At 42.1% G+C, this 23,021-nt stretch overlaps 1 protein-coding gene across 2 annotated transcripts; it reads left to right on the top strand.

Annotated features, from left to right (window-relative positions):
* Positions 1–3,505: 3,505 nt before the first annotated feature.
* LOC139925574 (oxysterol-binding protein-related protein 1-like) lies at positions 3,506–22,400 on the top strand. Of its 2 annotated transcripts, XM_071917008.2 has the most exons (27): positions 3,506–3,629; positions 3,727–3,812; positions 3,929–4,003; positions 4,253–4,364; positions 4,467–4,552; positions 4,892–5,036; positions 5,269–5,336; positions 5,778–5,822; positions 5,922–5,995; positions 6,434–6,497; positions 6,673–6,774; positions 6,888–7,013; positions 7,203–7,281; positions 7,496–7,602; positions 14,359–14,527; positions 16,162–16,354; positions 18,469–18,544; positions 19,185–19,319; positions 19,573–19,670; positions 19,818–20,000; positions 20,098–20,205; positions 20,500–20,589; positions 20,862–20,988; positions 21,094–21,210; positions 21,407–21,530; positions 21,625–21,715; positions 22,232–22,400. In XM_071917008.2, exons 1-27 carry the CDS (start codon positions 3,506–3,508, stop codon positions 22,332–22,334), a joined length of 2,907 nt encoding a protein of 968 aa, XP_071773109.1. In that variant the 3' UTR covers positions 22,335–22,400. The 2 variants fall into 2 exon arrangements, with proteins under 2 accessions (XP_071773109.1, XP_071773110.1); XM_071917009.2 differs by lacking the exons at positions 3,506–3,629; positions 3,727–3,812; positions 3,929–4,003; ... (10 more) ...; positions 7,496–7,602; positions 14,359–14,527 and having other exon boundaries at positions 16,226–16,354; positions 20,862–20,997.
* Positions 22,401–23,021: the final 621 nt, after the last annotated feature.

Raw genomic sequence — 23,021 nt, 5'->3', positions numbered from 1 at the left:
CTGTCAACACTATGTCCTATAATGCTAAATGTATAAAATATAATGGCAGCACAATTCAATATACTGCTAATGCCACAACAGACTGGTTTTTTACACAGTGCTGTCTGCCAATTATCCTGAAGCTTCATGTCCAGAATTCAGTTTTAGCCAGGCTGAGGCATTCAGCAATCATGATGAATTTTCAAGAACTAAGATACTAGGAAGAAGCACTACAGCCTGTGGATCCTATTCAGAACAGGCTTTTTACAGTGTGTTAACTCAACACATGAGCTGCATGTTGGGTTAAAGGTGAGAAAAACAGAGATGGAGAGCAGGAGACAGACAGGCGCTATTGATCTGTGTGGGTCTGCAACACAATACATGTATGCAGGTCTATATATGTGAAGCATCCGTGGAGCTCATACATCACATCACAGCACAAAATACAGAAAGTAAAATCTTAAGTGGGATTTGTTGTTGGGCAGGAAAAAAACAGGCGTTTTCTTCATAATAGTTTTATACAACTAAGCAAGCATCTTGTGGTATTAAGAGCAGAACAACTTTACAGACCTGGTTCCTCCAATCACCTAGCCCAACAGCAAAAGAAGCCTCTCCTATTCAGACTGCTCTATGAGAAGGGAATACATGTGACACTTCTTCCCCTACCTTTCCCTCTCTCGCTGTCTCTCTCTCTGCCTGTCCCTAAAATGTCCCTGTTGGGGATTCTATCTCCTGGTTCCTTTTGAAGCAGTGGCCTCTCTTTGCCTCCATTATCTTGTAATTTGTGGGGGATTACGCTCTGGAGCACACACAGTCCACCCTGTCGCTTAAGAACTGTGACAGCTTACAATAATTGCCATGCTAATTAGCAGGAACTAGTGCAGTGCGCTTCTTTCCCTCGCCAGACCTGATTTGATGAATATGCTTTGATTAATGTCTGCAGTGGTGTTTCTATAACTTCTGAACCGTTGTAATTAACTATGACACTGATAATGATGACTGACTGATACATGTTAACAAATAAAATGCACTGCGCAGGCTACATATTCTGAATGACAAAGGAAACACCAACATCAAATCCTGCTACAGAGAAGGATTCTTGAGGTTCTGGTGTGGCGTAGGGAGCATTTACTGGAATGAAATCAATGCAATCATCCCCAGAGTGTGAAGCAAATTATGATCAGTACGAACATAATGACTTTGGAAGAACATCTTCATCCCATGATGCATTTCTCTCTTGATGGAAGAAGTTTTTCCCAGGGTGGCGATGCTTCTATCAACAAAGCAAGAGTTGTTTGAAGAGGATGGCAATAATATCAAGAGTATACCAATAACCAGATATAAACACTGATTTAGAGTTAATAGGAAACTCTGAAGTGGCATCTGGATAGCATATAGATCCATATGAGCACTGGCCTTGCCATCTAAAGAGGTGAGAGGACAGTGACAATATTATCAAAAAAAAAAAAAAGAAATCATTAAAATCAAGGCCAAATATGTCTGTTTTCATTGAAGACTGCTCACTGCAAAAGAGTTTTACGTTTCTTAGCTTGAAATAGCTCTATTTCAACCTTCCCTGTGATGAATGTTCCTGGACCAATACAGCCCATCTCTCTTTTCTCACAGGCTACTAAGTGACTTGGAAGTCGTGGGTTTCTCTGTCACTGCTCCTCCATTACAGGATGACCTCTCATCATCCTCTTTGGGAGAACTACACATATCTCAGGGGACCTAATTGCTTGTAGTACGCCGGCCCTTCAAAGCCACACACAGGATGATGCTACGTGCCAGACAGAGATGACCTTATTCTCCCAAAAAAGGCTGCAGCCACACTATTCTACACAGAATAATCGAGACCAAAACATGTCTAGGATGACTGACCTTTAAAACAGGAATGAGGTACAATTAAGGGTAGGGAGTTAAAATGTTCTGTTGTGAAAGGTGTGTTTGTGTGTGTTTTTGGTGGTGGTACAACCCAGAAAAATACTAATTTCCAACCAAACAGTGTCACTGTCAGTCCTGGCAGAAGCTTGGAAAATTCAAACAGTTGCTGCTCTAGCCTGTGCAGAGACAGCACTCAGCAGCTTGCAGCGAACACTTCCATCTAGTGTACAAGAGAGGAATTGGGCTACAGTGAGTTAGGTCAGGGGTTCACAAACCTCTCCTGGTGGAATAGACCAGTAGGGAAATCCAACTGGATAGTTGGCTCCGCATTATATTTCCAGTAGAAAATTCAGCTGGTTTGTAACTGGTATGGAACTGGTTTATTCCAGCTGTTTTTTTTTTTTTATAAGAAGATTGGAACATGTCTACTGGTGTTATGTGGCTACTGGTCTTAAAGGGTCATACTGGGTTAATGCCAGCGGAAACCGCTGAGAGTGAAATGGTTGCTCTATTGTGATCTGGTACTAACTGAATCCAGTTGAAACCGCTAGCACTCTACTGTAGAGAAACTGGACTGGACCAGGGAAATTAGAATGTAGTAGAATCCATTAGCTAGTAACCCATGATTACAGTAGAAACCAGAAAAATAGATAGGTGGACCCCTATTTCTCCTAAATTCTCCTAAGGAACCCCATCTGAGAGGATTTTTGTAGTTATCCATGGTTTAGCATAAATGTCTAAATAAATGTCTAAAACTATAAGTGGGGTGAAAACATTGATCAAAATGTTCATCCTCTATATATTCTGTATAATTACTAGGCCTATTCCTCATTTTACTGGGGCTCCCTCCTCAGGGACTTCAGAGCGACCTCCCGATTTAAAATGCAGTAAATGGTGAAGAAAGTATTGCCATATCTTGCAACAATTTCACAGTCGACAATTTGTTAATCAAATTTATCCAAGTGATAATATGTCTCAGTGGCACATGAACAGGATCGGTCCAACCCAAGGAGGTCAACTGTGTTATTGAAGGGAGCAGCGGACTGGTCACATGATTATCCAGCGGCTGCTAGCGGCTGTCAGCTGATTGAAATGATCAAATTTCACGTGTGGCGTCTGACTGTTGTGTCGTAACAACTCAACCAACACAACTTGTGAGTTTAAGTATTAGTTCAAAATGCCTACTGTAGTCCTATTCATTTGTGTTGACGAGATTATTAGCCCATTCTAGTAAAATGCATTCGCCTTTGAGTGTGTCATTGGATAATTCACTTTGGTCTAAATGGTAATGTAGCCTAATTTTGTTCCATGTGGCCTCGCGACTGCAGCGTTTCATTGTTCTCTGCTTTCCAAAGCCCCCCACTGCACTAAAGCAAAACAATAAGGTTAAAAATATAGTACAATTGACTTGCACGTACAAGGTAAAACACGAGATACATGATTTTGAATCTGCTGAAGAATTGTTTGCTTCTGTAATGTTAATATGATATTTAAATTTTGGGGTAAAACGGACGATTACTTCTAAGGATTATTTTCCATCTGCAAATTTTACTTGTCGAGCTGTGCAGTTTTTAAGACTTTTTAACGTCCATTTGACCCTTCATTAAAGGAGTTAAATGGCCGCACAGTAAGATAAGTGGTGATGGATCCAGGCAAACTTGAGGAGCAGCTACTCCTCCATGCAAAAGAAGGCAACTCTTCCCATATTCAGAGGCTGCTGCAGCATAGGATTTACCAAAGCAACTCTCTCAACATCAACTGCAGATGTAAGTGAAATTAACGAAATAATAACCAGTGCTATTACCTGGCTAGCATGACGTCAGCTAAAACGGGAGTGTTTTAGTTTCCCTGCTGTCACTGTAGCTAGGAGCAAAGCCAGTACAGGATGGACGCCCCTCCACCTGGCCTGTTATTTTGGACACAAGGATGTTGTGGAGGAATTACTCAAGGTGAGATGACAGAATTATACAAATGCATTTACTCTGTATTTAACTGGTACATGTGTTATGTGTTCTGTATGTTGTTTGCAGCCACTGAAATTCATGTTTTGTGAATGTATTTACAGGCTGGTGCACATGTGAATTTGCAGAATAACATGGGTGACACGCCTCTGCACAAAGCGGCCTCCACTGGACGAAAGGTGAAAAACTCCTGTTGTAAAATTTGCTTCCCTGTCAGCTTCTGTATTGTAATGAGAGGTGCTGTCTGCATTGTCACTTCTGATAAGCCTACTTATCAACCAATCGGATCGTTTTGAATCAGTCACAGACTCCATTACCTCTCTCTTCCTTATTCCCATTGAAGCTTGTGAGAGATGCCAAAATGCATAAGTGATGGACAGCTTTTCTCCTTTCAGTGAACAATCACTTATTGACATTGGACTCTATAGGAGGTAGTTCTGTTGCTGCTGCGGTACGATGCCTGCGCCAACATAATCAATGGAACGGCCCAAATCCCCAAAGATGTCACGGAGGATGACGAAATCATTACCATGCTGGAGGGTATGAAATGATGTGGGGGGGCTAAAAAAAGAAATGACTGATGGCCTCTCATTACTGTAGGTGAGCTGCCCTGGTTCTCAAAACAGTGCTTGGTTTGTGCAGCTGCAGAGAGAAGAGAGGAGCGGCGGCAGGAGGAGAAGCTCCTGGAAGCAGCCAGAGAGGGAGACTTCTCCATCCTGTCTAAGCTGGTTAGCATCTGACCCTCTGTTGAACCTTGGGGCAAAATATAGACACAGCCTTTCATTAAGATGGGAATATTCTCCATTGAGCACATACTGTACAGCATAACCTCAGCTCCCACTTCCCCCTGTTTCCCTGCTTGCTGAACTCATTACTCAAGATGTCACCTATTAGTTCAGTCATCTGAGGACACGCTCTCAATCAAAACGGTGTCCTGTTAAGGAAGACAGTTCGGATGTTTGCAGATGTGTTTCCTGTAGATGTGAAACATCAGTAAATGTCAAGCTCTTCTGCCTTGCCAAGTTGTCGTCTATGGCTCGTTCCAACTCTGATTTTCAATTGTTCAGCTCAGCAAAAACGAGGCTCCAGATATCCACTGCAGGGATTTGGTGGGGAATACGCCCTTACACTGTGCAGCCTACAGGGGGCAGAAGCAGTGCGTGCTGAAGCTGCTCAAGTCTGGAGCCAGTCCCAGTATCAAAAACATGAACGGTACACCCAGTGAACTTGTTTTCCAGCTTTTATCACATGTCATCCATCCACCTTTTGATTATTATGTCTAATGCGTTGTTTACATTAGTGCAGATAATGTGTAGGATAATTGTTTGTTTTCAAAGCAGTTATATGAACTTGCACGTGGTACATACTGTGTTATGTCAATTTATTTTTCTGGTTAGCGGCTAGAGGTGCCTGATGATTTATTGTGTGGCTGGTTCTGTTGCAGACCAGACAGCGTTTGACCTCGCCCGTAGTGATGAGCTGAGACAAATTCTGGCAGCCTATCGTGACAAGGTGAGGGGGGAGAGAGGAAAAAGTGCAGTTTAGTACTGTTTATTCTTCCATTCCCTTTGGGTATATACATTTTTTTTCCCCTTGATAGAACAACTTAGTTACAGGAATCGGTAGCATGATCTAGATTGAAGGACAATGAGTTTCATATGTGAGTTTGTTTTCACCCCTACAGGTGGAAGAAGTTGAGTGCACTTTGTTTATCATTTTATCCTGCACTTTTTAAATTAAACGATATAGTTTTATCATCAAATGTTCAAATGGACTGATTTTATTTGGTGCTTACTGTGCTATATTGAATAAAACGTTGTTTTGGGTTTGAAACTGCACATTTCATTGTAATTTTTGAGGGGAAAAAATGCTAAATCAAGCATTGTGAAATCATGGAGGGACTGTGTGTAAAGTGTTGGACAAGTCTGACAACTATTGTCTTCTTCCCCAAAGGACGGGAGCAATGGGGTGCGGAAGTTTGAAGGCCCTCTTTGGAAGGTATATGTGATATATAATAATGTAATACACTGGTTACAATATATTCAACTGACAGGTTTTTTACAAAGAAGTGTTGTTGGCTCCATCTTTCTCTGACAGAGCTCACGCTTTCTTGGATGGCGGTCCCACTGGGTGGTAATTGAGGATGGAAATCTATCCTGGTACCCCAGACAGTGAGATATCTTTACTTAAAGCAAAAAAAGTGTAAATGCTTAGTATGAGCATACACACCTACATTACATACACACTGTATATACAGTGGTAGTCACTGTAGAAGTTCTCCTTCATGTATCCCCCTGCATTATTGCTGTGCATAGCTCTTTCTTTAAGTAGTAACTTGGTCTCTCAACCAACTAACTACCAGACCATTCCTTGTAACCTTCAACAGCTGAAATAAAAGCAAATCTCAGTTTCTCCAAATAATTCTTCTTGGAGATAGAGCCACAGTGCAGCCGTAGTTCAACAAGCATGAGATAAAAAGTGTAACTTAAACAATGGCTACATCCGCAGGTAGATTACTGCAGTGTCTTGTTTTATACAGTATGTGCCTGGGGTCTGGTGTGATGTCAAAATGTCTGTCTGTATGCCTGCTTTTCCATCTGTTTTTCCAGAGCTGATGCGCTGGCTGGTGTCAGAAAGCAGGGCTGTAAGACTCTAACACAAGCCTACTGTTTGGTAGGTCGCAGACGTTGGCCTCGGTGAAGGCAATTGACCTTTTTACTACCATACAAGGATGTTCGGTCTTCAAATGTTGGGAGTTGTGATCACATTCTATAACATGATGGTTTTTGACATGTAGTGCAGTAGCCATAATGGCTGTCTATAAGTGATTTTGTCCGTGTACTTCCAGGTCAAACCATGGGATAATTGCTTCTTCACGCTCAGGTGCTTTGATGACACTGTTCATTATTTTAAGGTCTCCTCAAAGACGGATTCAGTGGCAACAAGAAAAGTGAGATGAGATTCACCTTATACCCGCTCCCCCTGTATAATTTGACTGATTTGTGTGGGTGTATCTGGGTGGGTGGACACAGATGTTCATGTGAGTGGTATCTGTCCATTTAGAGATGGCTGGATGCTTTGGAGGAGCATTCAGCCTATAGCACCCGCCACTGTACCCAGGAGCAGATTACGGATCATGAAGAGGGTGATGGGAGTATGGCAGTGGGGAACCTGACACAAGCCCTCCAGGTAAAACTGAGCTCCAAAGCTTAAAAAAAAAAGTATAGTACAATGAAGCAATGGAGTCACATTCAGTTCTCAAATTTCAGTTGTGTATGATTTTTTTTCCTATTTTATTTTAAGTAATTTCTGTGGTTTAATGGTCTGTTGAGCTGCTTTCCACTATACAAGTGTCTGCCTTACACTCTACTCTTCCAGGCAGCTGATGCCTGTCAGCAGAAATTGGAGAGTGAAGTGTCTATTTTTCTATCTATGGTGAAGAATGAGGAGAATTATGGTGAGTCTTGGACTTTGTAATCCATTCTCTCTCTTTTCACTTGTTTTCATTCATGATGAAAGTCATCATCCCTGTCCTAGGTAATTCACAATGTCCCAGAATTTTTGTTTTACCTTTTTTGGGTTGTTTCTTTTTTACTATTGCAAATCTTGTTAGTTGGATTTTTGTGGTAGTGTATATCTGCACTGACAACAGATTTTTGTCTTTTTCTTAGCATTGGCTGCCCCTCTTCTACTGAAAGCTAAGGAGACCAGTGAGCTCTCCAGTGAAACCTGTGCTGGCCTCCATCTCTGCCTTGGACTGCTGTCAAAACAAGAGGAGGTAGAGTAACATCTTCACACCTGTATCAGCATGCATTATAATCATCATCATACTGTTGTTCTTTTTTTGGCGTTTTTTTTGCCTTTTATTAGATAAATGTAAGCAAAGAGAGACAGGAAAGATTGGGAGAAAGAGGGATCACAAAGGCGACAAAGGTCCTTGGCCGGATTCGAATCCAAGACCTTGCGATTACATGTTAGGTGCCTTAGACCACTAATCCACCAGGGCGCCCAATCTTCATACCATTCTGCACACATAATTGCTTACAGTAGGAGCCAAGGAGACTTTGTTAAGCTTTTGTCTGATAGACGGTCATAGAACCTTTCCATCCCTGCACTTAATAATCCTTTTGGAAGAAAGATTTCTTTTCAGGTTAGTTGCAGCGCACTGACATGCATGAGTGAGCATGTACTGTATAAATCTTCATCCCATTAATTCATACACGCTCACCCACGTGCTGTTTTCCTATTGGCTGATTAATTTATATTGAATGGTTATAAAATCCTCTAGTCCCTCCCCCTTACGATAGCTCCTTTTTACCATACAACGGCTGTGGGGAAGCAGATGGGATGGAGCTTGTGTGTGCGTGTGTGTGTGGTGCAGAGGTGTGTGTGTAGCCCTGTCCACCTGTCCTAGTGGCTGTGCTGCGCCCTTGGGGGAGGAGTAGAACAGTGTGGTCATCACTGGCATGTCTGTAGGAAGGACACAGGCAAGATCCGCTTTTATGCTTAGGTCTGCACTCAGCTTGCAGATCAGCGCAGACACACACACACACACACATACACACACACTCCTGCTCTAGGGAAAGGCTGTGCATTGAGCAAGGCAACTCAAGCGCGTGCATATTCACAGGCTCAGCTGGAGATGCATGCGTTCAGTCTCACACATTAAAAATACACGCTCACAGGCATACTTCCACGAGCCAGCAGAGCATCCAAGCACAGGAGAAAGGAGAGAAGGTGACAGCACCCTCATCCAGCATCTGCACAGGTACAAATCAAACAGCTGTTCTTGTCTTCTATTCTCTGCTCTCTTCTCATCGCTTTTCATTGTCATTTGAACAACTGGCTGTGTTTGCAATGGGCTGGTCCCTGAAGGCATTGCTTAAGGTTTTTGTACTTGAGACTAGAGTGGATTTGCTCCAGTATTGTTATTTTGTTGTTGTCTGTTTAGAGTTGGTCTAAAGCATTAGCATGAGCTATTCATCAATATGCTGAGGTCATTCCTATAGTTTTAACAATCTCGATTTTAAGTGTGAAATTGAGCATGCATGAAGTGGTACTGAACCCTTCGGTCCTTAATGTATAATTTTATATAGCTTTTAATGTAATGGATTTTGTCAAAGTAAGAGCATGGAGGTACTGAATACTGTACATAGATTATACTACATGTTTTGAGATGGTGATAATTGAAGTTAAGAAAACTTCTCATAAGCTGTAGACACGGAATGTGTGTTTAACTTTTCTACAACACAGCAGTTCCTTTGTGTGGAACCTGAAATTAAGAATTGAAACAACATATATTGGTCACTCATACATATTTTTGTCTCATTACAAATTTATTTTAAAGTAAAAGTCTGTAAATTGCGGAAATTCTGCCCAGTGATTGCTTGTAATGAAGCCAGAACCATCAGATTAAAAACTATAATTTGATTAAGGCAGGGATTAGGATGGTCTTCATCTGGAGATGCAACTAAAATCGTCAATGTAAAAACAATTTATGGCCTTGCTTACTACACAAAATACACTGAATTCAGAGTACATCTGATACAGTTTAACCCTGTTTTGGAAGTCAGCTGGACTTAATTGTGCCCAACAATGCCCAAATGCTGGGGGAATTCTTAGCCTGTTTACACAGTGATGCGTGCATTGCTTCAAACCACAATATCCAAGTATAGATTGGCAACAGCTGTTGTTCTGTCATGAGGAATAACCTAGCGCTGACATCACCTAAGATGCACAGAAAATGTCATAAAAATGCACATGGAATTGGTTGCCAGCGCACCAGGTCATATGATAAGAAGGAAATGTCTTAACAAGCATGATACATTCACCAGTTTGATCTGGAGCCACTACACGTTATTAACTGGATTATATTCTCTACAGTGCTGAGATTTGCTCCACAGACAGTATTAACCCTAATCCTACCTTCCTATTGTCCTGGCAGATAGTAGCACAGATGCTTCTGCTTTGTTTCTGCTGCTTCAACATTTGTTTCCTACATTGCATAACACAGTCGCGTGCTGTTGTAATTGTACTAGGACGTCGGGGCAGATGTGTAATATGGAAGCATGACTCATAGCAGGGAGGGTTTTGCATCAATTACAGTCCTGGCCTTCAGCAGAGTAGATGTGGTGTGGCCCACTTCATTAGCAGCTGAGCTGAAGTATGCTAGCAAGGATGCCACATCTATACTGTGCATGAGAGGAGAGTGTGATTGCTTGTTGATTGCATTGCCTTTGAAGTGGAGATGTCTGTCCTCCTATCTTTCCCTCTTCACAAAAACAGGATGGGGGTTTGAGATTACCATGGAGATTGAGCTGCAAATAGGCCATGTTGGGCAGAAACCTCCTTGGGGGGTGTGACAGTTGCGTAAACACTCTTTCAATACACATGACACAGATTTGTATAAGCCTAACCTTTCTTGGTGTTTCTCAGCAGGCAGGCTCCCACACCTGTCAAGAGAAGAAATGGAGGCTTAGATCATGCAACCACTTAGTGGTGACATACAGATAAGCAGATCTGTCAGTTTGCATTGCTCTGAAGGCAGGAGAGTGGCTGCATAGCATCTTGTTTTTTGTTTTTTTTCATTCATGTGTTTGTCTGCAGGACTGTAAGACCGCAGATCACCCTCCAAACCCTCAGGGATTGGAGAGCACACAGAAGGCCATGTGACCCTTCCTCCAACCTTCCCCACACAGGTCACTGAGTCACTGACTGAATGAACTGGGCAAAGGCTAAGTGCTCTCTTTGCTCCTTATGCTGACCCCCTTCTCTTATGGGGTCAACTCTGTGCAAGAGACCTGAGGAAGGGCCCATTCTACCTCATCTTTTGGGATTCTAGCCAAGGGTGTGTTCTTACTATGTGTCAAGAAGGACATGGCATCCAAGATCTGGACACCTCTCTGAGTGTTTGGTTACTGCTTCCTTTTCCTGCACCGGTTGTCCCTTGAAAAGAAAGTATTTTATCGACGCTTAATGCTTTGTTCATAGCCATTGTGCATTGATGTATAGTCAGCATCATAGCACAGTATAGAGATAGAATATTTGCCTCCAAGATTCATTTCCCCTTCAGCAGGGGAAGCAAATTGTACAACAAAGTAAAAGCTCAGCCCTTTGGGGTCTTGGCCAAGGAGAAGTATCTCTCCCAGGCTTCAGCAACAACTACAGCGCACACAGCCTCAGCAGGGCTTAAAATAGCGCTGTGTTTGTGCTCAGGCGAGAGGATGCAGTGAGAGCGAAAGAGCCGGCTGGGATAGTTACACAACAAAGTGTTCCGTTCCTGGATGGGCTCTCAAGCCAAGTGCCTAGGATAGGGAGTGTTGGCGCAGGCTCCTGCACCGTGAGCTCATTTACTTGACGCAGTACGTAAATAAGAGGCTCAGTTTGAGTGGGGCCTTGCAAGGACAATCATTTTGTGGACATGCATTTCAAGTTTATTAAATGGTTGAATATTGGCCAGTGGCTTAAAGTGTTTTTGCTGCTCTCCATGGGAAGCGCATTGCACAGGTTATATTTAGCCAAATTGGCAGCTAGTCACAGCACAAACAATTTTAGAGCACTAGGTTAATGCTGAAGCATAAACTGTGCTGTTGAGATGTTGTTTTCTTAGCATTAACTTGAATGTACAGTTGTGTTTCTGACAAGATTATTGAAGTGATTTTGTAAAAAAAAAATACTGTAAGGAGAAGATGGATGATACAATTGGTGGAGAAAAAAGAATGTTGTAGATTTGTTTTAGTCTCATGAATATGAATTGAACATTCAACAAAACATTGAACAGAATTTGAACATCCAGTCATATCTCTACAAAAGATGAACCCTGAAATAGCAGAATATATGACAAGTCTGGTGGGGGTGGGGGGTTGAACTTGGAGCGTGAAAGTGACAAGTTTGTCCTTGACTGCAGGTGCCAGACAGCTGTGGAGCCTTGTGTGAAAGAAGCTGCTTTTGAGCTACTCTTACAGGCACAAAGAAATTTCTTATATATGATTTGTTAGTAGCAACTGGATATAATCCCCTTAAGTGTGTGTATATAGTTTTAATTGTCTATTTTATAAACATACAAGGATAAAATATATATACAATTATCAAGGAAACGATGCAAAGGAAGGTGTTGTAGAGGTGTTTTACGGATCCATGGAGCAGAGATGGGATCTGCATATTGATTCACATGAGTCATCCTCACCTTTCTGACCCTACCTGTAATGAAGAGTTGGCCGAGTCCAGTCTGGGGCACAAAGGAAAGCATGTGTCTGTATTTGAATGATGCACATGTTGTTTCCCTCATCAAGGTTAAAGATTACATTTTGCATTAATAAACCAGGCTGGAACCCAAGACTTTGTTATTTCACAGATTGTTTTGTCTCAATTTGCTCACACTAGACGATTGGGAAAGGATGGGGTATCACAAACGTTACGATGCAACTGAGATGATCCTGCCCACTCCTGAAATGTCAGGACATCGGCCCTCTAATCTCGTGGGAACTTGCGCGATCCAACGTGAATCACAATTTATTAATATGCACGTTAATGCAACGTGAATTATGCACTGCAAAATAAACAAAACAAAGAAACTGAAACGATACTTTTGGTAAAGCTGTGGTCAGTCTGGGACCTGAAGACTTTTCAGAGAGAGCTGGAGTTGAGTAGCCTTGGCTTCATCAGAAAAAAGGTGATGTAGTTTAAGTAGGCTTATAACTTAGATTCATTGTAGGACAGGAGTTCCCAACTTATTATCCCTACATTATTGTCAATTATCTTTTTTTAATTTTTTTTTTATTATCAACTTTTTAATACAACTCTTCTGCCTCACCTCACTGTTCACTCGGCTGTCAATTGCTATTGGCAGTCTTCACACACCACAGGACCCATCGAGTCATAATCTCAAACATGTTTGATATGATCGGTTTGATCAGGGTGATTTAAAATTCAATCTGTAAACCCTTCACTAACCATCGGTCCTTTTTAGTGTATTTCCAGCTTTACTGGATTCTTCTGTTTTTAATATTTTGTATTTCCATATCTTTTTATGCCTGTGCAGGATTATCTGCACCATTCACTAGGTCAAATTGCTGTACCTGACAACTATCTTTTATACTTATTTGGCTTATTGATTTCAGTTACCTTTGTAGTAGTTTGAAAAAATGTCATGATTTTTATGGAGTGTGGTGGGGCATGTGGTCCTCTGGAAGTGATTTGTTACACTATCTGTGTTTCAGTGTGCAGACATCTACTGTATGGATCTGATTTGACTGACCATGCTCTCACCGTATGCATTATCTTCACAAAGCTACATAATGATGAGCGGTTTCACAAAACATCACTTAGGCCCTCACATGTATTTGTGAATTATGTTGCTATTTGAATGAAAGAGTTGGAACACTTTCGTGACTCTTGCAATAAAATCACATATTTCAATGTACGACAGGAATGCAAAATTAAGGCATTACAGTAAAGGCATCAGTAAACCTTTGTCAGAGATTTCCCCTTTTTGTTGTTGTTGATCACGTAACATCTCCATGGTGACCTGATCACTAAAGCATTGTCTCCATGATGTCGCTGATTATGGCCACAAAACTGAAAGGGAAATTGGACAGTGAATCGGACGGTGAATTATGACCAACCTTGTGCACGTTGAGAGACTACTGTGCCTTTTTGAAAGAAACTGTGTGTGTATGTCTGTACACATGCACCCACACACACAAAGAGAGACTGATAGTCAGTACTTCGGGCAGGATAATTGATGGAAGCTGAACTTTTTTCTCTTTACTTTAATTGAAGACATTGGCCTCGCTTTTGCTATCTCAGATTTACAGCGCGATTTACAGGCTCCTGTTTCTGTCAGACTCAGCTGCCTTCCTCAAGGTGATTCAAGGCATTTTTTCACTCTGTGGAGACTCTACTCCATTGCTTGTCATCTATGTGCTTTTGTTGCTCCCTGAATCCCATTTGCTCTCCATTTATTAATATTTAGGCAATTAAAATTTGCATTTAACGATGAGATGAATGTATCAATGTTGTTCTTGGAGAGCTTTTATATATCAAGGAAAATTATTCCACTGTCTTGCAGTCAGTGTCTTTTGTGGTAGCAATTGTGGTCTGTTGCCTGTCTTCTGGGGTTGGTAAGGGACCCACAACAGCAGTGTCAGACAATGGGGAACATTGATCCGGTCTGTCCCACAGCAGCCTGGCTCAGGTTGCCCTGAAGGGACACTCAATCCTGGGCTACGCAGCTCTTGGAGACTGGGGTATTTGGTTCCGACTGGAGGAAACCGGATCTGTGGGCAGGGTTAGAACAATGACCTGCCATCAGAACCGGCTTCCACAACAGGCGCTCACACACACTGCGATAGCTACAGAGGCAGATCAATACCTCCCATATAAATCTATCCATCAGTCAACCACTTATTAGTTTGCAGTCTGTACTGCCCACATTAATCAGAAATGCTGAATGACTGTGGTGGGAGCATATTCCCCTCATATACTGTACTTTGTCTCAAGAGGGGTGTGTGTGTCTGTGTGTGTCTCTGTCCAGGTGTGGAGCCTGAAGTTGGAACAGGAGGTTGAAAAGAACAAGGCTCTAACGGAGGCCCTGCAGACGTTGGCGACTGAGCACCACGAGCTCAAGCAGGCCCAGTGTAAAGGCAGGAGGTCCCCAACCCTCAGCACCCTCACTGAAGATGACTTCTATGATGCTGTGTCAGGTCAGCCCCTAGGCGGACAATTGGATGGCAGAGTCAAGTTTTCAGGAAGCAAACATCTCACTGGGGTGACATGAGACCAGTGCATCAGTTCAAATGCTTTGCTTTCTATTGTACTGGTTTGATGGTGTCTGTATTGTTGTCAAGGAAACTTGATTTTTATATAGTATAGACCTTGGCCAGGCCTTAAAATCGGCCAAATCAGTAGGTGTGATATGCACACCTGTTTTTCTTTTTGGTTTTTTTTCTCAAGCATTAGCTTCTGTGTATCCTCTTGCTTGTCATTTTCTACTTTTACTTAGCTAGCACTTCAGTGAACAATGCATTTACCTCCCTCAGTATCACTTGAACTGTGATCACACTTCCCCCTAGCACAGCTTTCCCTGTTGATTGTGACAACACCTTTTTATATATTTGCATCAGAGCAAAAACCTCCAGCAACACATCTCGTTCTGGCATCATGCTGCTGCTTTGAGAATTTTTTGCTCCCACTATATATACTATAGCCACATTACTTAAAGACGCTTATTATTTGCTGTGTGGGTGTTGTGTGTGTACCTGATGACACCCAAAGCTCAGTCTGTTGGTCTGTCTCTGGAGTACCCAGACACCATAGTCTGACATGGCTGATTACCCCCATCATCAGCTGCTACATTGCTGAGATAGACTTTTGATGTAGTGCAGCCACAATGTTGCACCGTCAAATTGTCCCCTTCAATTATACCCAAGGTTAATGAGCTAGTGATGCAGTAGCCTGAAAAATCACTTGTGTTTTGCTTATGATACTAAAGAGCAATTCAAGTCAGTAGAGCCAGTACAGTGGAATTTGACAGTAGTTACCATGTATTTGCATTAGCAATGTCTTTGTGCTGAAATGGATTCCACTCTTAATTTGCTTCTCTGTATACCCAAAAGTCTGGCCACAGCGGTTGGTATGTCCAGTAGATTTGTGCATTATGGAGCAGTCTGTGGTTCTCAGGGATCATTGCATTATTCATAGACAGAGTTATCTACTGGTCAGAGACACACTGCCAATGTGACTCTAACTTGCTCTCAGCATATATATATATATATATATATATATATATATATATGTATATGGAAGTGTGTAAAACCCACTCACAAGTTTTTGTCTCATATCGTCATGTGTATGAAGCAGTGTTGGGTCTGCTTGTGCTACCATCCTATACATGCATACAAGCGTCATGCCTTCAATTCTAATTTCTGTGAACACATTATTTAATATAACTGTGCTGAAATTAAGCACTCATAACTCGAGAGAGTCGCATGTATGGTCTTCCATCGTACAGTGTACACATACCACATAGACTGCCCACCTGTATTGTCCCTGACAGCGTGCTGACTAGGGGAGGACTAGTAGCCAGCCCAGAGCAAACAATGTTGGAGGAAATGAAGCCTCCGTGTGGCCTCTCATTGGAACACAATCCTCAGGTGGGGCTTGGCTGGCAGCAGGGAGGGGGGAGGTTGGAGAGGGATACGAGGAGGAGTGCTTATTCGCCGACAGTATACTATTGAAGCGTCAGAGCTGCAGGTTTCTGAGCCGGCCACTGTACTGTACGTGTGGGTGAGTGTTTGTGTCTGGCATGACCTGGCATCTGCCCCCTGTCATCCCACAGAGTCGGAGTCGGAGCTCTCTGTGAGCGGCTTCCTGTCTGTGGCCAGCCACTCCTGTGAAGAGGACGAGGGGAGAGACACCCCCCTTTTCAGTAGCCTCCGCCATCCCAGCACCCTCAGGGGGCCTACCGGAATGTCTGGGGAGGGTAACCATGGCAACCAACCAGCCCAATGCAATGGAGTCAAGCAGCACAGGTGGGACATGTTCCAGTTATGAAGTCATGCTTGTTTACCAGTTTAAATTTTTTCCCTTTTTTGCATCATTCATGTAAAGACAGGATTTTGATTGAGTGCTCTGCACACAGCCTATTCATTATTGTTTACTATGCACAGGGCCTTTCTTTAAGATATTTATCACAAATGACAGTGGGATTCTGCAGTATGTGACTTTTGACTGTCATAGCTAACGTATTGCTGACTTACTTGCATAAATATCATGCAGATGACAGTCCACTTAGTAGACGTGTCTGATGACAGGTTACAGACCTGTCAGCAAGAGCATGGGTGTATAAATGGCACAGTGGATGTAATGGGATACCACCTCTCCACTCCTGTGTGTTTATGTATTCGGGTGTTTTTGTTTGAGCATCCAATCCCCAGAGCATAGTCTCTCTTGTTTTTTGTGCCTGATCTAACTCTCCAAGCTACCAGTGGGCTTGTGTTTGGTGCTTTGTCGTTGAAGATTGGACAATCTCTTTCATTTCCGTGGATGCTGATTCTGGCTTGCCCTCTCTTCCTTAATCCAACAAGTGATCCATGAATAATTTAGCATGTGCTGGCTTAGAGAGTGAGTTGGAGGAAAGGAGACTGGCTGACTAGCTCTGTGTGTGCATGTGTAGGGGTGTGTGTGTGTGTGTGTGTGTGTGTATTAAAGATTTATGAGGTGTCTGTTTATATGGTATTACTCCTGTCATTCAGAGGGACTTCTGTCCCTGGTTGCCTGTAGATAGGTCTAACTGTAGTTGTTTGATGGAACAAGGAGACTGACATTGTCCTGGAGTTGGAACTCTGCACAGCACATGCTATGTACTATTCATACTATGTTAACAATTCTCTCACTCTTGCTGGACTACCTTTTCCATTAGATCTTGCCATGGGTTCTGTTATGAAATGGTTCAAGAGAAATAGTTAGAGAGAGTATTACACAGAATTGAACTGTATCTTTGAATCATGCCCCCAAGAACACAGTAGAGAGTAGATCTATTTTTTTCCATGCATGTAATAATGATTTTCTGACTGAATGGGCCCCAATCATACACAATGATGGCTGAAAGAAGTGAATGATGGTGCCAGAGTGAATGCTTCAGAGTATTCATTTGCATGTAGCATGTTCTGGTGTGTTTAGGAGCTGACACAGTACAGTCTGTCATGCATCACTGGTCTGCTCATCCCACAGCTGGAGGGCTCAGATTCTCTCTCTCGCTCTCGCTCTGTTTGTTTAGTGTTTTGGCTTTTATGTGTGAGTAGCTGCTCCAGTGCTCATTTCTGAACAAATGCATGGGGGAGGTGTTGTATGAGTCCAAGTCGAGACTGAGACCAGAGCAAGATGAGTCATAATTAAGACCAATTCAAAAAAGGTGTGCAAATAAAATCTCTCAAAATTATCAAAATTATATAGCAGTTTTTTTGGGCTGAATTTAATATACAGAGTGTAATGTAGGGAGTGCATCTTGTAACCAGCCTTGAATACTACCACACACATACAGTCTTCCATCCATTCATGGGTATTGCATGAGGCTTGACCAGAGTAGCTGATAGCTCATTAGCTCACAGGTGTCAGGTAACTTTGTTTCCAAATGGTGGGTCAAGCCGTGGTTATCTCCTCTGTAGCTTTTAGATAGTACTCCCACAACATTCATCAAGCAGAATGCTATTTTTCTATGTGGAGCTTCCCCTAATGTTCACAGGTAATGGGTTTGGTACTCTATGCTATATCCATGAAGCAAAGGAAAATTGAGAGGTGAAAACCATGTCACATCCTTCAGTGCTGTCAGATTGTTTGCCTGCTAGAAACTGCACACTTCACACACAATGAAAAATCTATGTTTTCCCCTTTATGTTTTATCTTTTAACTTCATCTAGATGGATATTATGACACTATAGTGGGCCCCAGCTTTCAGCGGTTACATTCATATTGTTTTGCATTTTTGAATGCACATGATAGCGAATTTATTTGTTATTGAATGCACATAATAGTGAATTTATTTGTTATTGAATGCACATGATAGTGAATTTATTTGTTAATGTATTCCTCTCTGATAGAGTTGACAGTGTTTGTCTCTCTCTAATGCCTAACTACTATCCCACAGAACATCTCTACCAGCTCCCATGTTCTCCAGGAATGACATCAGCATCTGGAGTATCCTGAAGAAATGCATTGGCATGGTGAGAACAGCCAGTCCACCTAAATACAACATCCCCTCTTTGTTAACTTTTGTCATCCTTGTATTTGCTGTGTTTGGAGAAAATAAATGCTGATTTGAGATTTTGTTCTCAAGCAGGTTTTGTTGAATAATGAGTAAACTTGGGTAAAAAGTTACCCGCAATCGTGATAAATTTGTTTTAGACTTCCTCATGAACCTGTGGTGGCATTAAGCATTCAGTCATTAGTGTCGGTCTCCTGGGATCCTAAGGGATCCCAATTCTCACTCCAGCCCCTGCCTGGGTTTAATTACATTTTATAATCTCTATTCATCTTCTAATCCCCAATTAAATGGGGCTAATGGTTCACATATACCAGATTCAATGGGCAGACAGATGCATTACAGGCAAGAGGTTTGTGTCTACTATAACTTGCACTGTATCACACATTGAATAGAAATAGTTGATCCGCATGATCACAGAACTGCAAGTTATAGTTTTGTTATGGATCTAAAGCTGTTCAGGAAATGATCCAGGATGTCAGCCATCATAAAACTAAAGCATTTTTGTATGCACTGGCTTTAGTAATATGTATACATCTGAGTGCCTATGCAGTGCTGGTTGTCCTTACGGTTTCTTTTATCTTCTCTATCTGTTCTCTCAGGAGTTGTCAAAGATTGCCATGCCTGTGATCTTTAATGAGCCCCTGAGCTTCCTGCAGCGGCTGACAGAATACATGGAGCACACCTACCTCATCCACCAGGCCAATGCCTCTACAGACTCTGTGGAAAGGATGAAGGTAGCACCGTCCCCATATTTATCTTTTAAAATACTAGCTGAAATCCATATAATTGTTATTCAAGAGTACCATAATTTGTGTAATTTTGGGCTATCATTATTTGACAGTACATGCTCATTTTTCAAATAGTGGTTGTCTCTTTAGAAGTGACATGGTATTATGGGACATAGTAGTTATTATATTTCTCATTACCACTATCAACTAAATATTGAATTAATGATCTATAATTTGCTTATAAGTCAATGTTCTGTAGTGTGTTGCAGCATTTGCCGTGTCGGCTGTAGGATCACAGTGGGAGAGGACTGGAAAGCCTTTCAACCCACTACTGGGAGAGACCTACGAGCTGATCAGGTGAGACACTCAGTGGGGGCTTATTAAAACTGTGTATGGACATACTGATGAAACACATTTGTGTATTTACACAAAATATTCTGCATTTGGCTTAGCTTTATTTTTGAGTGGATTGTTTGCAATACTAACCTTGTCTCTCTTCATCAGAGACGACTTGGGTTTCAGGTGGGTGTCGGAGCAAGTGAGCCATCACCCTCCAGTCAGTGCCTTCCATGCTGAGGGCCTCAAGGAGGATTTCCTCTTCCATGGCTCCATCTACCCCAAACTCAAGTTTTGGGGAAAGAGTGTGGAAGCAGAGCCCAAAGGGGTTATCACTCTGGAGCTGCCCAAGTGAGTGCAGATCCTGAGGCAGCTTTGTGGTTTGGTTCTGTTGTGATGTCGTCTCTGTTTACTTTTGTCTTTACATGTTCCTTCTTTGTCTTTGCAGATATAATGAAGCGTACACCTGGACAAACCCCACCTGTTGTGTCCACAATATCATTGTTGGCCAGCTTTGGATTGAACAGTACGGCAACGTGGAAGTGATCAATCACAAGTAACAAACTCCATCTGTGTTTGTGCTGTTTTTTTTTCTGTGTGGTACACTTGTCTGTGTGCATTTACATGCACAGGGGCTTGTGTATGAATATCTCTGTGTCTATCTGCACTCTGCATAGTGTGTTGTTCTACTTTCACATTCAGCTTATTGATCATGGGAACAGAACTGGGACAGTTGCCATTAGAATGGATGAGAAAGTGAGCAGGGGGGTTAACGTTTGAAAGCCTTGTCGCACAGCTGGGGAATAGTGAAAGAGAATTGGTAAACACAGAGTCTGTCATTCTGTGACAGGACCGGGGAGAGATGCAGCCTGACGTTCAAGCCCTGTGGCCTCTTTGGCAAGGAACTTCATAAAGTGGAGGGGTACATCCTAGATAAAAGGTATCTTTATCCTTTGATTACCAATGGTTTCATTACTCATCTGTGATACTCTGTATTGTCTGAAGGTAATAAGTGGATTTGTCATAAAGTACTTGCTATCTTGTCGGTGAGTGTAAAGAGCTAAATGTCACGTAATATAACAACACAGTAAATAAAGGCCAAGTTTACGCATCCCTAGAATAAGAGCAATAATCCTCAGTGATGGTATATAGATATCAGAGACGACTAAAGCCAAGTTTTAATAATGTGTTATATTGTCATGCTGTTTGCAGCAAAAAGAAGCTTTGTGCGATCTATGGCAAATGGACCGAATGCTTATACACAGTAGACCCCGCTACCTTTGATGCCCACAAAAAAGCTGACAAGAAGAACTCAGATGAAAAGAAAAGCAACAAACAGGTATTATATGTCATTGCTGTAAAATGTCCTGTGTCGTGTCTCCATCCCTTTGAAGTTGCACTTATGTACGCGTGTGTGCATGCGTCTATATCTCTGTGGCTCCAGAGCACTGTGGATGAGGAGCCAGAAGAGATGCCTCCACCTGACGCTGAGACGGTCCAGGTCATCCCAGGCAGTGAGCTCATCTGGAGGATAGCGCCTCGACCAGACAACTCAGCCAAGGTAGGAGGACAAAGAAGGATGCAAGATGGAAGGAGGAGAGATGGGTTTCAAACAAACGCAGGGATAACGGAGGGAAATTAGATGATTTGACACTGCAAGTATTGCTGATTGTACTTGTTTTGCTTCTCGCTCATCCTTGCCATCACCATCGATGAACAGTTTTAATTTTATGCTTATCTCATTCTCTCTGTGGCAGTTCTATGCCTTCACCACATTCACCATGCAGCTGAATGAGCTGGACAAGGGCATGGAGGGAGTAGTTCCCTCCACAGACTGTCGCCTCAGACCTGATATTCGCGCCTTGGAGAATGGAGATATAGGTAGAGTGAATGACACTGATCCTTTGAGTCCACATTATGCCACACTAGCTGAGTTCCCTGTGTGCTGGTATTATATTATGTCTATGCCTCACAGATTTGGCAAGTGCAGAAAAGAAGAGACTGGAGGAAAAACAAAGAATGGCTCGGAAAAATCGCACCAAATCAAGCGACGAATGGAAAACAAGGTTAGTCATTGAGTAGTATTGTACTGCCTTGTAGCTGTGTTGCAGCCACTGCTGATTGTAGTTCTGCTTTGCTAATTGCCTGCCCATTTGTCTTGTGTTATCCACTATGCCATCCCCTTTGTTGTCGTTGAGAAGGAACCCTGCACTTGGCCCAAGGTTTGGTTGCTTCCCAATACCCTGGTGTGCTTTGCTTTGTTGCTGTTGTACTGCTTTGGTCTATGTGCTGCATTACACCACCCTCCTCAGGACAAAATACACTACTGCAATTGTATGCAATATAATTTCATCAAGTGTTTGCCAGTACACTGACACTAAGAATATGGACAATTCCAGATTAATGCAGGTATTGGTATTTGATGTCTGAAATTTTTAGTGTGTTCCAGTTGTACACAGTGACATCTCTTCATGAACTACAATTATCCTCTTATGTATTTTATTTCATTGTGATTTTGTTTTTATTATCGCCAAACATTCTGTTCATATTAAATGAAGCTTCTCATTGTTACAACTCGGCAGGTGGTTTCATCAGGGATCCAACCCCCACAACAAAGCTCAGGACTGGCTCTACTTGAAAGGCTACTGGGACAGGAACTACGTTCAGCTGCCTGACATCTACTAATACACAGAAACACACACACAGATACCCTATATATAAATATCTACTTGAACATCTTTCAAACTTTCTCTGCTGTATTTGTTTGTACTAAAGCTTCAGATGCTATCAGCTCATCTGAAGCTTGAAAGAAATGCAACAATATAATGGTTTTCAACATAGAGGTACAGGCAGAGAATGGGCCTTAATATGGAAAAATGTACCTGCTTTAAACTGCATCTCCAAGTAGCTGAATGGCACTGAAGGCATCAATTCTGCAACTTTTATAGAGCTAATTGTGTCAACGCTTAAAGCACAAAAACAAAGCCCTCTTTTGCTTGTTCGCGGTGGTTCTTGACCACTATAAAGTACAGTATAGGTGTGTTTGGAAAAAGTAGGCTGTATTTTACAATTATCATATTAGGTAGATGGAGTGTTTAAACTTGAATGTGAATCTAGTTCATCCTGTGCTGTTACTGAATGTGGGAAGCAACAGCATCACCTATCTGGATAACAAAAAACTGTGTACGTCTTCCTGGTTCTACAGCTCATGTGATGGCAGAAACACCTGTCATTGACATTGTCATTGTCATTACATCTCAAATGTGGCTGGTGTTTTAAAACCCATGACCGTGGACAGGCACTTATGTTTTGTACATTGTACATTTATTCAACTGAGGTACTATACAATTTAGCATTCTAAACCCTACGCTG

This window comes from Centroberyx gerrardi, chromosome 13 (assembly GCF_048128805.1).
Source record: "Centroberyx gerrardi isolate f3 chromosome 13, fCenGer3.hap1.cur.20231027, whole genome shotgun sequence".
Classification (NCBI taxonomy): Eukaryota; Metazoa; Chordata; class Actinopteri; order Beryciformes; family Berycidae; genus Centroberyx; species Centroberyx gerrardi.
Note: the sequence above shows the minus strand (reverse complement) of the source record. Positions and strands in the feature narration are given on the sequence as shown.